The sequence below is a fragment of the Pteropus medius genome, unplaced genomic scaffold (assembly GCF_902729225.1).
Source record: "Pteropus medius unplaced genomic scaffold, Ma_sr-lr_union100, whole genome shotgun sequence".
Lineage (NCBI taxonomy): Eukaryota > Metazoa > Chordata > Mammalia > Chiroptera > Pteropodidae > Pteropus > Pteropus medius.
Window position 1 is genome coordinate 38255947 of NW_024349800.1, and position 17517 is coordinate 38273463.

General features: G+C 32.9%; 1 protein-coding gene across 2 annotated transcripts in view; it reads left to right on the forward strand.

Annotated features, from left to right (window-relative positions):
- Positions 1-17517, forward strand: part of THADA (THADA armadillo repeat containing) — a 279803-nt gene that overhangs the window by 49669 nt on the left and 212617 nt on the right. For both annotated transcript variants that reach the window (XM_039887287.1, XM_039887288.1), the window contains exons 19-21: positions 6497-6629; positions 9291-9404; positions 14263-14385. In XM_039887287.1, coding sequence (XP_039743221.1) covers positions 6497-6629; positions 9291-9404; positions 14263-14385 — 370 coding nt within the window. The remainder of the gene's footprint in view (positions 1-6496; positions 6630-9290; positions 9405-14262; positions 14386-17517) is intronic.

Below are 17517 nucleotides of genomic sequence, written 5' to 3' on the forward strand. Positions count from 1 at the left end.
GGCTTTAAATGTACTTTCATTTAAAATGTAAAATTAATTGCTTTGTGTTTGCACGTGAAGTATTTCCTTTAGGCTAGCGGTGAGTCATTCAGTTAATGTGAGAAAACAGTTGAACAACAGTAATATATATCTTCAGTTGTCCAAGAGTTAGAATGAATGTGACACAGTTCACCTCAAGTCAGTCACAAGTAGGTCATCCACTGAGTAGATTTTCTATAGGATATTTCAATTCTCCAGCTGGCTTTCCATCCAAATCACTCAGTTTATATAAAAACTACTTTAACTCCATCCCGATGGTACATATTCAGGGATTGAAATCAATCTAAAATGTAACATAAATAAAACATGATTAGGAAGGTTATTTCTTAAAAACACTATATTCTGGTAATATATTCCCAAGCCACATGAACATGCTTTCTAAATTATGTGTAATTTGGAATTTTTATTCTACTGCTTTCTTCCTAGGGCACAGCATAGTGCCAAGCAACTACTAAGTACTTAATAAATCTTTCTTTCGTAGTAAATGGTTGAAATCCACTGAAGCAAATAATAGAAAGTTGATATGTTTACCATGAGCCAGATCAAGCCAAACATATAACTGAGCATTTAGGGCAGGCACCTTGAAGTAATGCCTTTCTATTAACCAAGGGCTTTGGTGTCAATCTACATTTTAATTCTCCTTCTGTCATTTATTAGCTGTATAAGCTTAGGCAAATTAATTCACTTCTCTTTCTCTCTTTTTTTTTACTTGATTTAAAAAATTAGCATGAAAGATTTGAATATATTGATAAGTATAATGAACACTATAATAAGCAGTTGGATAGCTGGAGGAAGAGCATTCCGGGCAGACAGGCCAGGTGCAAAAGTGTTGAGAGGCATGGGCTTGGAGTATTTAAGGAACAGCAAGTAAACCATTTGTGACTAGAGTGGAGTGAATAAGGGAAAGAGATGTGGAAGATAAATCAGAGAGGCAATGAAGATCAGATAGTATAAGACATAGTAGGACTTTGCTTTTTACCATTGGAAGGTTTCTGAACAGAGAAGTATGATGATCTGGCCTTTTTAAAGGATTATTTTGACTTCTGTTTTGAGAAAAGCAGAAAGGCAAGTTAGGAAGTTACAATATTAGCATAATTCAAGAAAGAGATAATGATGTCTTGAAGAGTGGTAGAGATAGTAAATAGTGATCTGAATCTAGATGTATTTGAAGGTATAACAGACAGGATATACTTACAGATTGGATTTGGTATTTGAGAGAAAAGATGACTCCAACATTTTTGGCCTAAGATGTGTTATTCATATACTAGGATGGGGAAGACTGTGGGTAGAGTAGATTTTTGGAGGAAAATCAGGAGTTTAGTTTGGGGCATGTTAAGTTTGAGATGTCTAGTGGAGAGTACCTTGAGACTGCTCTGGGTTTACTTAACTTTGCTGAAGGATGTCCTTTAGAATTTCTTTTCTTGTGGGTCTCTGAGAGCAGACTTCCTTACATAATATGTATATTTTGTGTTTTTGTCTTTCATACACACACAATATATACATGCACACAGTATATATGTGTGTGTGTATTGTATCTTTGTCTTTCTGTGTTCTATTTTGGGTACATTTCTCAGAAAACTATCTTCTAAGTGACTAATTCCCTAGAATTCATCTTGTCTATTATTTTTTAAAGTACATTTTTGTTTTCAACATTTCCAATATCTTTATTTTCACATATACCTGTTCTTACTTCAGTACTGACTGTTTTTCATAATTTCTTGCTCTTTTTAAATAAAAGTTATTACTTCATTTATCTCTTGAGTATTCCAAAGTTATTTTAAGGTCTTTGTCAGACTGCTCCATAAAATTAAGTTTCATGTGAAGTGAATTTATGTTCTAATTATTGATTTTTTAGATTGTCTTTCTCTGTATCAAACTTATTTCTATGTTTTGAATGTTGATTTGCTGGCTATTATTGGGAGCCTTTTTAGATTGTTTGTTTGTCTCTCTGGGCTCATTCCTCTTTATCAAGGAACTAGATTGGATAGTGGCATTTTGAGTCTCCCATCTACAATAATAACTGGGGATATCACAGATCCGGTCACCAAGTTAGTAGTCAGCCTGGTTCACAGTCTCCTTGGGCCTATGGCTTTGTACTGCTGCAGCCCCAAACAGCTCTGGCAGTAGCTTTTTGTCAACTTTCATGGGAGAGGAGGCTACTGAAATCGCCCATTTCCTGGGAGTAAGGTGAGTTACCACACAAGAACTGACTTCCTGGCTATCACTGCTTCTTCTAGAGCTGTAACCCTGCAGATCTTTGATATCGGCACACTCACTGCTTTGTGTTTCTATTCTATTTTACCATGATAATGATCTTACTTTTGAGCTCAGTTGGATTCGAGGTTCTATTTGTATATTTGGGTTATTATTGATATGCATTGTATGTGTATGGAGGGGATGTCTTATCAAAATGTAAACCAACTTTTCTATCTTTATCAGAAGTTCAGTTGACACTCTTTAATACTTGTTTTTCTCATAAAAATGGATAATAATTTTAGAAAACAACTATTAAGAACTCATTAAACGCTTTATAGGAATAAACTCATTGAATCCTTCCAACAACTTTCATTTTATAGAAGAGGAAAGTGAGAAATGGAGAAGTTTTATAATATCTTGGATCAGACAGCCGTTAGGTGACAGAGCAAGGATTCTAAACTAAATAACTTGGCTCCATAATCTGTCCCCTAATCACTATGATATATTCTTTCATCTCTCAGTTGGGAGAAATAATATCTTCTCACAGATTTGTTTGTTGCAAAGGTAAGATAAGGTGTGAAAAGCTTGATGTTGTATCTGATGTATAAAGGGCACTTAATAAATGTATTTTTTTCTTTAGTGGCTGGCAAATATATTTTTATTATGATAATTTAAACAAAACTTGTAAGTAGATTTTGTTGAAAATATGGCATGTGTCAGTTTAGTACAAAGGGTGGGAGTTGTATTATTGGACCAATCTCCTTGTATGGCCGTGGGGGCCGGACTGGCCTGGGAGAGATGCAGAGCTGGGAAGCAAGGGAATCAGAGAAATAAGGTCCAGCAGCAGAGTCCTAATTGGAAACCAGATCATTGAAATATTCTGCAGAAAAGCTGGTATGATCCTGGGGAATTCCAGAGCAAAACAAGAACGTCTGGACGAGATGGCAGGAGTTAGTGCCTTGAGCATTTCCCAGAGCTCCTGAGGTTCCTGGATTCTTGGCAGTGAGCAGAAGGGGCTTTACTGAAGGCAGTTTGCCAGGCTTCACCTTGTTGAACATTCTTCTGGCCTTTGTTTTCAAATTTCCCAATTTAACAAGGAGCATTTAGTCTTAGTATACAACACTCAAGGAGATAAATTGGCCTGTTTAACTGTTTATAGTTATAATAACCAAGAATCTAAATTGGGGAATTACCTCTAGGGCCTTTACTTAAGCTATTTCCTCAGTCCTCTCATCTCCCACTTCCTCGACCTCACATACATGGGCCTTCCACCATTTTGCCTACACATCCTTCAAAGTGCAGCTCAGATTTCTGTCAGCAAAGGGTTAGATTGAAGTAGAAAGGTTAGGACCATAGTATGTTCAGGGAAGAAAGGGTGATGTATGGTGAGGTGGCTGCTCTGATACCAGACCTGCCTGCCTTCTCAGATTGGTTGGTTTTGCTAGATCCTCTGGGAAGGCCAGCCCAGGGAGGCCTAGGAAAGACTCACTGACAGTGTCCAGGAGCATTACTGAACTAGTATTTGTTGTACTGGTATCTCAGTGCACTTGACAGGAAAATAAGGAGAATGCCCCTCATCTCCAGTGGTTCCTCTTCTCCTTCACACAGTGAATTCCTGCAGGAGACTTTACCTTAGACTGCCTCATTATTTGCAAGCCAGTCCTACATTGCCAGTGGTCCTGTGGTGGTGAAGAAAATACAAGTAAATGAAATCGACATATAATCTTAGATCAAGTAGTTTTTACTTACTTTACCTCTGTGACTCCAACCTTTTTTTTGAATGTGTAGATCACAAAATGATGACTTTCACTTTAATTTTTTTTTCTGTTCCCTGCTCTGCCATTGTGGAGTAAATTAACCCAAATATATGTAAAAGACAGTGAAGAATGAGCAAAAGAAGGCAGTAATCCATTATTGTATCATAAATATGTAAATAGCTGCTCTTAGGAAATTGGATTTCCGTTTTTGTTTGGACAACTGTGTGAGGGTTATACCAAGTGGGCAATGTTAGGAATAAACTAGAGAAATTATTCCATAAACACAAGGCATTTATCTTAAATTTTAAAAGATATGAATCTAATGATGGGAAGTAACTTCAATCTTTGTAAATAAAGTGTGGAAGGATTATTTTTATAATGAAAATTTTCAAACAAATTTTAAATGTAAATATATAAACATATATATTTAAAATTTCAAACATAGGTGTACACAGATATATATAAAAGTAGAGAGAATAATATACTGAACCATCTTTGCGTACCCCCCAGATTTAACAGTTCTCAAAGTTTTGATGTACTTACTTCATCTATCCCTTTCATTGTGTTATAAGTACATCCTTCATTTGTTATTTTTATTCTTACAAACTTCAGTAAGCAACTCTAAAAAATGTGAACAGTTTCTTCCACGTCCATAAGACCATTGGCACATCCTATATATAATTCCTTGCTGTCATATAATATTTAGTACACAAATAAATTTCTCTTATTTGAAAATATCTTTTTTACGTTTGTTTTGTTCAAATTAGAAACAAGGTTCACACTTTGCATTTGGTTGTTATGCCTTTGAATCTCTTACTCTTGTAGTTCAGATTGTTGTTGGTGATTTGGGTGGCTGAGTGCAGTTAGTGGGAAGAAATAGGAGTAAGGTAATGGATTTTAAGCCATGCTAAAAGGAAACTTTAAAATTACAGAGCCTGCTGGGAGTACAGAGATTTGATTGTAACGTTTATGGCTGAAATAATATTTTTAGGCCAGTGTCAAATGCCTCCTTTAGAGTAATATTATTTTTATATATTTTGTTCTATGCAAGACATAAACAACTAAATTCGAGTTATTGTTTGGAATGGTTAGTCAGAAACTGAAGTTGTCTACTTGTACCAAACTAGAATAAAGAAAAAAATCCCATGTTGTTTCTAAGAGATCTAATTCTCAGTACAAATTAGAAATCAGTTATCTTTCTGCAGAATATCTTCCTCTATTTACAAAAGAGTGTACAGTAGTTCCCCTTATCTGTGGTTTTGCTTTGAGGGTTTCACTTACCCATGGTCAACATTAGTCTAAAATATTAAATGGAAAGTTCCAGAAGTAAACAATTCATGAATTTCAAATTATACACCATTCTGAGTAGCATGATGAAATCTTGCATCGTCCCATCCTGTCGGGGATATGAATCATCCCTTTGTCCAGTGTATGTATCCACATGTATGTACATATAATAAGGTATTTTGAGAGAGAGAGAGAGAGAAAGTGAGACACCACAGTCACATGGCTTTTATTAATTACAATATATTGTTATAATTGTTCTATTTTATTACTTGTTATTGTTGTTAATCTCTTATTGTACCTAATTTATAAATTAAACTTTATCATTGGAATATATGTATAGGAAAAAACAGAATATATATGGTTCGGTACTGTCACGGTTTCAGGCCTCTCTGAGGGGGAGGGGGTGTCTTGGAATGTACCCCCTTTGGATAATGGGGGACTACTGTGTTTTTCCTTTGGACTTTATCCCTTTATTTTCATATAATAATTTTAGTTAAATCTGTTTACGATTCTCCTAAAATCATTGCATGGGTCTGCCATTAAATATCCTATTTCTAAGAATAATGTTACACAATCTGGTAGGACAAAGTTAAATATTTTTTTTAATTAAATGTTCTTAAGCACCCTAGAATAACACCTAATATAATAGAGCAGAATTTCACTAACAATAATGTCCAAATAACCTCAAAATGTTTATGCCTCTTCCCAGATAACTTGCTTTATTAATTCTCTGTATGATCTGGTTGAAAATTTTATTTGTGGTAGTGCATATTTTGAGAGAGATGAAAATGATTACTAAAATGTATTTTAAAATGTGTTTTCTTTGAATAGAACATAAATTACAATAAAATTAAGTTTTCTTTGTTGGAACTCTGAAGTTTTGCAGTAGTATAGAACATCTGTGAAAGCTTGATTAACCATCTTCAAAACGTTTACTACCCAGGGTGCAAGCCTAGGTATTACAGCTCATTTTGCAGACAAGACACATGCTTCATATGCTTTTATAAGAATGGAATCTTTGATAGCTTCAAATTCTATGACCTAAAATAAAGAAGAAAGTAGGTGAAAAATAGAAAGTGAGACATTTTTCAGTTTTCCTCCCTCCAAATGTAAGGATATATATTCTTTTCTAACAGTGTTAATATATATCAAAATTTTACACTTTTACCTTTTGGTACCTGATAATTCCAGATGTTTGTTTTATATATGCCTTTTAGATGCCCTAATGTGAGTCTGCAGAAGCTACCAGAACAGTGGTTATGGAATGTTTTAGAGGAAATTAAATACAGTGATCCTTCGTCTAAACTTTGTGCTACAAGGCGCAGTGCTGGTATTCCTTTCTACATACAGGTACTTATCCACAAGACCATAGCTCTTTGTTTGTCTTTTGATAATAGCGTTTTCTAACCCTTGACATGTGAGGGAGCATATTGCATGAGGTACATTTCTGTCGTGCATTTGTATCTTTGTTTTAGTGTGTGTACAGTGTGTTCCTGTGATAGATGTGTTCTTGGAAAAATCCTCTAAGAGGTCAGTCTTGTAAAGAGAACAGCAGGTGGTGTAGATTTCCACCTGTTTATTAAGTAGGCAGACATCACTGTGGCACATTCATTGCTCACTTCCAAGGACTGCATGTTGCCTTTTTTTTTTAATTAGAAAAAAATAGTCTTCCTATCACATCAAGACCTTTAAGATCCTCTGTGTAGGCAACCAATGTTAGCAGTTTCTTTGAATCCTTCCATAAAATGTCCAAGTGTAAAATAATCTTAATCCTAATAGTAGCTAACATTTATAAGTACTTATTTCACATATATTATCTCACTTAAACCTTCCACAAGCCCTGCGAGACAGATCCTGTTATCATCCATATATTAGAGATGAAGAGACTGGAGCTTTGAAAAATTAAGTGACTTGCCAAAGGCCATAGAGATAGTAAGAGCAGAACTAAGACTTGAGCCCAGGCAACTGGCCTCCTGAACCCCTCTGCTTATGAGAATGTGTGTGTGTGTGTGTGTGTGTGTGTGTATGTTTTCTTTTTTAACACAATTGAAAGCATACTATACACACTGTTTTGCCTCTTGCTCTTTTTCACTTAACATTTTACCTTAAAAATTGCTACATATCAGCACACCCAGATATTGCTATTTGATGGGAAAATGTTTTATTTTCAAAACATAAGTATTGAAATTAAGAGGCTGTCACCTTCAGGAATCCAAAGAATAAAAACCAAAGTTCTCATAAGGCGAAATTAGACCCTGACCTGAAAGGTCTTTGTTTAATATTCAGTAAGACAAAATCTAGGAATGAGGGTAGTATAATAAAAGCAATGAAAATAAGTAGTCTCTGTTTTTTAGTGCCCCTAAATTTTAACCTTCTCTTTCTTATTCCTCCCTCAAATTTTCAGTCACTTTTTTTTTCTTTTTTTTTTTAATGACAATAGGCAACAGAATTGATTTGATTCAGAGGTTGAGGAAGTTCTGCTGGATGGATTTTGGTGACCTTCAATAATCAACTTCTTCTAATCTGACCCATTCTAGATCAAATGATTCATTCTCCTACCTGTAATTCGTTTTAACCTACATTCCTCATTCATTTTTCCTCACTTGTCTGTTTGAGGACAAATGTTAAGGCAACATCAAGATCTGGTTACATGTTTATTTGTACTATATGCTTATTTCACCTTTGGTCCCTAACTATTACTAAATACTGGTCATAGTGATAGAGCAATCAGGAGATGCACTTTCTTAGCCCATCCTTGGGAAGAGTGTCATATGCACTTGGGGGAAAAAAGCCATAGTTCCCAGAAGACATTTCAGGAATTGCATATAGCTTTCTTATTTATTTTAGTTAAATTCTAAATTATTAGAAAAATCTGCCCAGAGAGGTATAACTTACTAATAAAATTATATTCTTGTGCTAGTGGAAAACTGTTTAACTGCCTACTTAGTTTATGAGCTTACTTTTTGTGTAGAAAGATATAACATTTTTTTGAGTGGTCGTGATGAACATAGTGAACATAATATACTATGAGAAATTTCCCTTTTAAACATATTTTCCTTGTGTATCTTTACTTTCCTCTCTTATGGATTATAAATGCTTCAGAAGAAGCTGAGTAGCTTGAAGCTTTTCACTCTTGGGAGCCAGTAGCTACATACCTATTTTAATACCCCTGTTACTCCTAGCCCTACACACCACTAATCTATTTTCTGTCTCCATGGATTTGCCGATTCTAGACATTTTGTATAAATGAAATCATATAATATGTGGTCTTTTGTGTTCGTCTTTCACTTGGCATAATGTTTTCAAGGTATATCCATGTTGTAGCATGCATCAGTACTTCACTCCTTTTTATTGCCTCAAGTGGCTTGACATCCTGTTTTTATGTTTATTGAGCTTGGGCAAAATGTTAAACACAAAGTAAGTAAATAGCTAGCTCTTAAAAATTCAAATATAGGTCCCCTTTGGAGTTTGTAGTATTTTCTTTTGGAGTCTCATGGAGTTTCCAGTGCTACAGTTTGATAGTCCTTCAGGTCAAGGCTCTTATATAGTGAAGAATTAAATAACTGATCAATCTTCAGGGCATTTCCAAATTCTTAAAATAAATTTAATCCAGAGGTTTTGGGTTTTTTTAAGTAAAGAGAATTTTCTCGTTGGTTAAATTTGTTACTAACACTGACTTGCTTTTTGTATCTAAGACCTGCCACTTAATTATGGTCCTAAAAGAACTGTCAATAAGACCCATTCTCACCCGGTTAGAATTATGTAATTAACAAGCAAACTAGAAGTGACCTTAGAGATTCCATGATAGCAACATTACTTAATTTTACAGGTAAAGAATCTGAGGGCTGGAGAGGTTGAGTTACTTGCCCAAGGCCATAGGGCTTAATTAAATTGCTTGATACCACATGTTTTTATAAAGGGGATTTCACATTTAGGGATTGATTCTGGGAAGCAGCAAATAGATATGTGTAAAATAAGAGCCTTCTTAATTTTTGCCTTGTTTTTCCATAGGCACTATTGGCATCAGAACCTAAGAAAGGCAAAATGGATTTGTTGAAAATAACAATGAAAGAGTTAATCTCTTTGGCCAGGCCTATGGATGACTCGCAGAGCACAGTCTCCCAGGTAATAATAGAAATACACAAACTCTGCTAGGAAGGCAGTGGTTTTAAATTTTTGCTGTACTTAAAAAAAAAAAAGTTATCACTAAAGATATAGAACTAATGAAGATAGGACAGACATTTGAAACTTATTTGTATGTTTTTTTGTTTGTTTGTTTTATTTTTATCTTTCTTTTCCACAAAATAAACTATTGCTTTAGTCAGTATATATTGACCAAAATGAACTACTTTTAAACTCTGGTGAAAATATCCAACTTAGGTATTTTGTAATACTATTGCACCTAAAAATTTTTAAGTGAATGTGCTCTCACTTTAAAATTTCATGTGTGCTTCTTTGAGTTTATATACATTTTGTAATTCAGCAATTGAATCTTTCCCTAAAAATGTAGTTTGACTTTTGGTATATTCAGATTTCAATTTTAGCTAGTGCATAGTCCCTGTAGTCACTGCTAAAGTGGGGTTAAGTATGTATATTTGTGAATATACAGAGTTAAGTACTCTTTACAGCTCTACTGTACTCTATGCCATGATGGTAAATACCTGTCAAATTTTTTTTTTTATTTCAATCTAGGCTTTCTCAGCGAAAGCTTCATAGTAGAATGCTCCTATCCAACTGTGGGAGGCCTATGCTAGGTCTAGGAACAGACAGCTGAACTTTACAGTCACATACAAGTTCATATGGTTTTATTCCAGAGCCTATGGGAGGTTTAAAGGAGAGACTGTGGGCCAGAATGTGGACTGGCAGAAAACAATGGGGTTTATTAACATATGGCATGTAGTGACCTGTGGCTATAAGATGTAAAGTTTCTTTAAATATTTTAAATAAAGAGATATTAATCAGCTTTCAGAAATGATTGTTTTAAGATAGTTTCCAATAAAATGTGAAAAATATAGCTGGTTCCATTTTCCTAGACTATCACTTTAAAAAGTAGTATTTTTTATAGAAATATCTAAAAATACTGGAGTTTGGTTTTAAAGAGTGCTGGATAATTATTGCCTTTGTTTCAAGATCATTAATGGCATTTTAGTGATCATTTTTATTATATTGGTAAACTTTAATAATTTGTCTCTGATAAGCCTTCTAGATGTTAGTTGATGATATGCTTTCCTTTTCTCCTCCCATGGTTTATTTCTTTATTATTTTTAATATGTATCCATGAAATACTATAGCATATAAAAAAATACAATGAATAATGAACATCTGTGAAACCAATTCCAAGTTTAAGAAGCAAAACATTACAGATAATAATTGTATACACTGTCTATTCTTCGTCATCCATTCCTCTTTCTTCCTCCTCAGTTATAATCACTAATCTAAATTATTTCTACACATTTTTACATTTTTTTATGACCTTTTATTTTTTTTACATGAATGATATCATCTATTCATGTTTTTATAGTTTGGGTTTTTTAAATCAACATTAGTTTTTAAGATTAGTAAACTTCAATTACATTTTAATTTCTGAACAGTGGCAACACTACAATTTCGACTTTCTGCTTGATGTGAAATGGTGTTTTCCAGTTTAATTTCGCATTTCTCTGATAACTGGCTAGCTTTGGTATTTTTTTCATATATTTATTAGTCTTTTGGATTATTTCTGTGAATTGCCTATTTAAAGACTTTATTTACCTTTAATTTGGTTATTTGTCTTTGTTTTTCAGGAGTTGGGATTTTTGTTATCTTAAAATTATTTTCCTGATATTAAATTCTTTTTGGTTATTTGAATTACACATATTAGCTTCTTCCAATTTGTGCTTTTCTTTTCATTTTGTTTATGGCCTCTATTATTGCACTGAAATTTTAAGTTTTAATACAATGGAATATGTCAGTTTTTTCTTTTATGGTTTGTACATTTGGATCTTGTTTAAGAAATCTTTCCATACTCCAAGGTCAGAAAGATACTTTATATTTTCTTTTTAAAGTTGTAAAGTTTTACTTGTCACATTTCTGTCTTTATACCATCTATAATTTATTTTTGTTTATGTGTAAAATAAGAAAATAATTTTATTATTTTTGATTTGGTAACTAATATGCAAGTATTTTTGATATAGTACATCTGTTTCCCTTGATTTATAATACCACTCTATCATATACTGTTTCTGTTGATACATGTGTCTAGATGTGCTTTATTTTTTTGGTCTATCCCTTTATTCTTTAGTCTATCCCTGGGCCAAAGTCACTATTTTAATTACTGTATCTTTTTCATAAGTTTTGATATCTGGTAGGGTGAATCTCCCACTTTTTTCTTCAGAATTACCTTGGCTATATTTGTCCCATTGCTCTTCCATACTAAGTTTTAGAATTAGCTTAAGTTCAACAAAAAGCCCTTTTGACTTTTATTTGGAATATAAATATACCGATATATTTGAGAAAAATGACTTCTATTTTGATATTAAATCTTTTAGTCCATGAGCATGGCTTATTTCTCCAGTTATTCAGATCTTCCCTTATGTCTTTGATTATTTTAAAAAATTTTCATAAAATCTTATAGATCTTTTGTGAAATTTATTTCTACATATTTTATAATTTTCCTTGAGACTATATAATGGTATTTTAAAAATTATATTGTATGTTGCTGCTATGTATAAATGCAATGAATTTTGGTTATTGTTGTGCTATTTTCAGTAACTTACCTGACTTGCTGTAATATAACTAATGACTTTTCTGTAAGTTCTCTTGAATTTACTTTGTAGATAACCATATCCTTGGGAAATAATGCTAACTTTGTTTTACTTTTCTAATTCTTATTCTTTAAAACATTTCTTATTTTTCTAACTGGAACTTGTAGAACAGTTTTGTAAAGAAATAGAAATAGCAGGCGTCCTTATATTGTTTCTGATATTTGCTGTAGATTTTAATCTTATATCATTAAAGAAATTGAATTTTACTGAATGCTTTCTACCATCTTTTGAGATGAATGTTTTCCTCCAGAATTAGCAAATATCATGATTTACATTGACTTTTTAATATAATACCATCTTAGCATAGAGAGAATGAGCCCCCAATTTTGATATGATGATATTTTTACACATTGCTAGATTCACTTAAAATTTTTAAGAATATTTTTGCATATTTTCACTGTTTTCATAAGTGAGATGGGTCTGTGGTTTTCCTTTTTCATGCTTTACCTGTCCTTATTTTTTAAGTAAAAATTTTTGTTCAGTTATACATACAAAAATGTGTACAAATCATACGGTACCTCAGTAAAGTTTTACAAAATGAACACACTTGGGTAACCAGCAAGAAACAAAACATCCTAGCAACTGAAAGCTTCCTCATGAGCCCTTCTAGTTAACACCTTTTCCCCAAAGGTGACCATTAGCCTAACTTTAACACCTTAGTTTTAGTTTTACCTATATTTTTAAATTTTATATAAATTGAACCATAATTATACACTCTTTTGATATGGTTTCTTTCTATCAACATTATGTATATGATACCCATCCATGCTGTAATTTATTCATTTCCATTGCTATAGATTATACAATTTACTTATTCATTCTTCTGTTGAACACTTGGGTAGTTTTTTTACTTTGGGTTATTATGAATAGTACATGTACATTCTTGTACATGCCTAATGGTGAACTATGCATGTACATTTCTTTTGCATAGATATGTAGATGTGTTTAGATGTGTGTATATTTTCAGCTTTAGTAGATGCTTCCATTTTCCCAAAGTAGTTGTTCTTACCTTATTTTGATAGCCAGATTGTACTAAACTGACAAAATAAATTTTAGAGTCTTCTCTGGTTTATATAAGATTGAGATTATCTATTCTTTAAATAGTTGGTAGAATTCATCCATAAAATAATGTGAGTATATATTTTTGATTGTTGTTATTTTGTTGTTGTTGTTTTTTTTTTTGGTCTGTGGGTAGGATTTTTAACTATAGATTTTTTTTATATATATATATGTGATAGTATCTATCTAGCTTTTTAGTTTCTCTTTGAATTTGTTTTGATAAATTCTAGTTTTTAGGAAATTGCTCATTTTGCCTTAATTTTTCTAATTGATTAAGGCAGTATTATTCTTAGTATTATTTTTCTTTATTCTCTGATGTATCTGTAATCATGTCCTCTTTGGTATTCATGATATTGCTTATTTTCTTATCTTTTTTCTTGGTTAATCTTGTCAGAGGTTTGTTTCTATTTTAAAGAATCAGCTTTTGGTTATGTTAATGTCTTAGTTATGTTACTGCTAATTTCAAATTTTCTGCTTTTTTAAGTTTTCTTTCTCTAATTCGAGTTTATCGTTCTATCCTATTGTTTTAATCAGACAGTCAGCACATTCATTTTCAGTCTTTTTTAATACAGGCATTTAAAGAATACATTTTTTTAAGTTTCACTTAGAGTACATCCTACAAATGTTGATGTAATGCATCTTCATTATTGTTCAGTTCTAAATATTAAAAATTTTTTTTGACCAGTATTTTAAAATGTGTTAGTTTTAAATGTATTTAAAAAAATTGATTTCCGACTTTATTCCACTGTTATCAGAGCATAATCTGTAAGATATTAATTATTTGGTATTTGTAGAGACTATCTGTGGCTAGATTTGAAGTCCTTTTAAAAAATAAATGTTTCATGTCTGTTTGAAAACAATATGCTGTCTCTGTTTTTTAGGTGCAGGATTATATATATGTCCATTAGATCAAGCTTTTTATTACATTGTTCAGATCTTACTAACTTTAAAACATTTTATGTATTAATTATTAGATGTTTTATTAAAATGTATTTCATTTGTGGATTGTTTCTTATTGTAATTCGGTAATTTTTTGTTTTGAGGCTATACTATTAGATATGTACAGATTTAGAATCACCACAGTCTTCAACCCATAAGTAGTTTTGAACTTTTTATTCCAGGTTCATGCTTTAAATATTCTTAGAGCCTTGTTCAGAGATACACGTCTGGGAGAAAATATTATTCCTTATGTTGCCGATGGAGCTAAGGCTGCAATTCTGGGCTTTACATCACCAGTCTGGGCAGTAAGTACTTTTGCCATTTATTTTCATTGACTTAATTATACTTCTGAGTATGTTTTAATAAACTGACATTTTCACTGGATGATAAAAAATATGTACTGTATTTTATCAACAAGTTTCTTTAAGGAATAAATCCTTGGAGCAAGCGACATTTTCACTCTTGGTATTTTATAATTGCATTCTATCTCCTTTGTCGGCTTATTAGCCATAACTCTTTGTTTTCTTTCTTTTTTTTATACCAGTTTATTAATTATTTTTTATACTATATATACATAATTTTTTTTTATATTTTATTTTTTTATTTTCCCCTTTCTCCTTCCCCCCACCCTTCTAGTAACCACTAGTCCATTGTCCATGTCCACGAGTCTCTGTTTGTTTGTCCTGTTCATTTGTTGCTTTTAGATTTATATCCCACATATAAGTGATATCAATGTGATTTTCAACCTTTTCTGTTTGGCTTATCTTGTTTAGTATGATTATTTCAAAGTCCATCCATGTTGTTGCAAATGGCAATATTTCACCCCTTCTTATGGCTGAGTAATATTCCATTATATTATGTGGTACATATATGTATGTACCACAGCTTCTTTAGCCAATCATCTGTTGTAGGACACTTTGGTTGCTTCCATGTCTTGGCCACTGTGAACAATGCTGCTATGAACATCGGTGTGCAAATATCTTTTCAAATATGAGTTTTCAAGTCTTTGGGGTAAATACTCAGTAGAGGGATTGCTGGATCATATGGTAGGTCAATTCTTAGTTATTTGAAGAACCTCTATACCGCTTTCCATAGTGGCCGTACCAATTTGCAGTCCTACCAGCAGTGTATGAGGGTTCCTGTTTCTCCACATCCTCTCCAACATTTGTTATTACATGTCCTGTTGATTATAGCCATTCTAACAGGTATGAGATGGTATCTCATTGTGGTTTTGATTCGCATTTCTCTAATAGCTAGTGATGTTGAGCATCTTTTCATATATTTGTTGGCCATTTGTATGTCCTCTAGGGAGAAGTATCTGTTCAGGTCCTCTGCCCATTTTTTGATTGGATTGTTTGTTTTTTTGTTGTTATTGAGTCGTATGAGTTCTTCGTATAGTTTGGATATTAGACCCTTTTCAGAGGTGTTGTTTGCAAATATATTTTCCCATTTGGATGGTTGTCTCTTTACCTTGTTGACGGTTTCTTTTGCTGAGCAGAATCTTTTTAGTTTGATGTAGTCCCATTCATTTATTTTTGCTCTGACTTCCCTTGCCTTTGAGGTCAGATTCATAAAATCCTCTTTAAGCCCACGGTCCTTGAGTTTAGTTCCTATGTTTTCTTCTATGCATTTTATTGTTTTAGGGCTTATTTTCAGGTCTTTAATCCATTTTGAGTTAATTTTGGTGTGTGGTGATAGACAACAGTCTAGTTTCATTCTTTTGCAGCTGGCTTTCCTGTTTTCCCAGCACCACTTATTGAAGAGGCTTTTCTTTCTCCACTGTATATTTTTGGCATTTTTGTCGAAAATTACTTGCCCATATAAATATGGGTTTATTTCTGGACTCTTGATTCTGTTCCACTGATGTTGTGTCTATTTTTCTGTCAATACCATGCCATTTTGATTACTCTCACTTTATAGTATAATTTGAAGTCGGGCAGAGTGATACCTCCAGCCTCATTCTTTTTCTCAGGATGGCTTTGGCAGTTTGGGGTCTTTTGTGCTTCCATACAAATCTGATGATTTTTGTTGTATTTCTTTAAAAAATGCCGATGGGATTTTGCTGAGGATTGCATTATATCTGTATAATGCTTTAGATAATAAGGTCATTCTAACTACGTTGATTCTTCCAATCCAAGAACACGGAATATCTTTCCATTTCTTTGTATCTTTTTTGGTTTCTTTTAATAGGGTCTTATCATTTTCACTATATAGGTCCTTCACATGTTTTGTTAGATTTATTCCTAGGTATTTTATTTTTTTGGTTACAGTTGCGAAAGGGATTATTTTTTTCACTTCTTTTTCTGACACTTCATTATTAGAGTATAGGAACACTATGGATATTTGAACATTGATTTTGTATCCAGAGACTTTATTGTATTTGCTTATTGTTTCCAGTAGTATTCTTGTGGAATCTTTAGGGTTTTCTGTATAGAGAATCATGTCATCCACAAATAGTGACAGTTTGACTTCTTCGTTTCCTATTTGGATGTCTTTTATATCTTTTTCTTGCCTGATCGCAATTGCTAGGACCTCCAATGTTATATTGAATAACAGTGGCGAGAGTGGACAGCCTTGCCTTGTTCCTCATCTTAGCGGGACGGTTTTTAGTTTTTCACCATTAAGTATAATGTTGGCTGAGAGCCTGTCATATATGGCCTTTATTATGTTAGGGTACTTTCCTTCTATACCGATTTTGTTATGTGTTTTAATCACAAATGAATGCTGTATCTTGTCGAAGGCTTTTTTGCATCTATTGATATGATCATATGATTCTTATTTTTCAATTCGTTTATGTGGTGTATCACATTAATCGTTTTGCGTATGCTGAACCATCCCTGTGCCCCTGGGATGAAGCTCACTTGATTGTGGTGTATAATCTTTTTAATATGTTGCTGTATTCGGTTCACTAATATCTTACTTAGGATTTTTGCATCTGTGTTCATGAGAGATATTGGTCTGTAGTTTTCTTTTTTTGTGTTATCTTTACCAGGTTTTGGTATCAAGGTAATATTGGCCTCATAAAATGTGTTGGGAAGTATTGCCTCCTCTTCAATTTTTTGGAAGTGTTTGAGGAGAATAGGTATTAAATCTTCTTTGAATGTTTGGTAGAATTCTCTGGTGAAGCCATCTGGTCCTGGACTTTTACTTTTTGGTAGGTTTTTGATGATTGTTTCAATTTCCATACTGCTGATCAGTCCATTTAGATTTTCCAGTTCTTCTTGATTCAGTCTAGGAAGGTTGTATTTTTCTAAGTACTGGTACATTTCTTCTAGGTTATTGAATTTGGTGTTATATACTTTTTCATAGTATTCTTGTATGATCCTTGTATTTCTGCAGTGTCTGGTAATTTCCCCTCTTTCGTCCCTGATTTTGTTTATTTGTGTCCTTTCTCTTTTCTTTAGTGAGTCTAGCCAGGGGTTTGTCAATTTTATCAA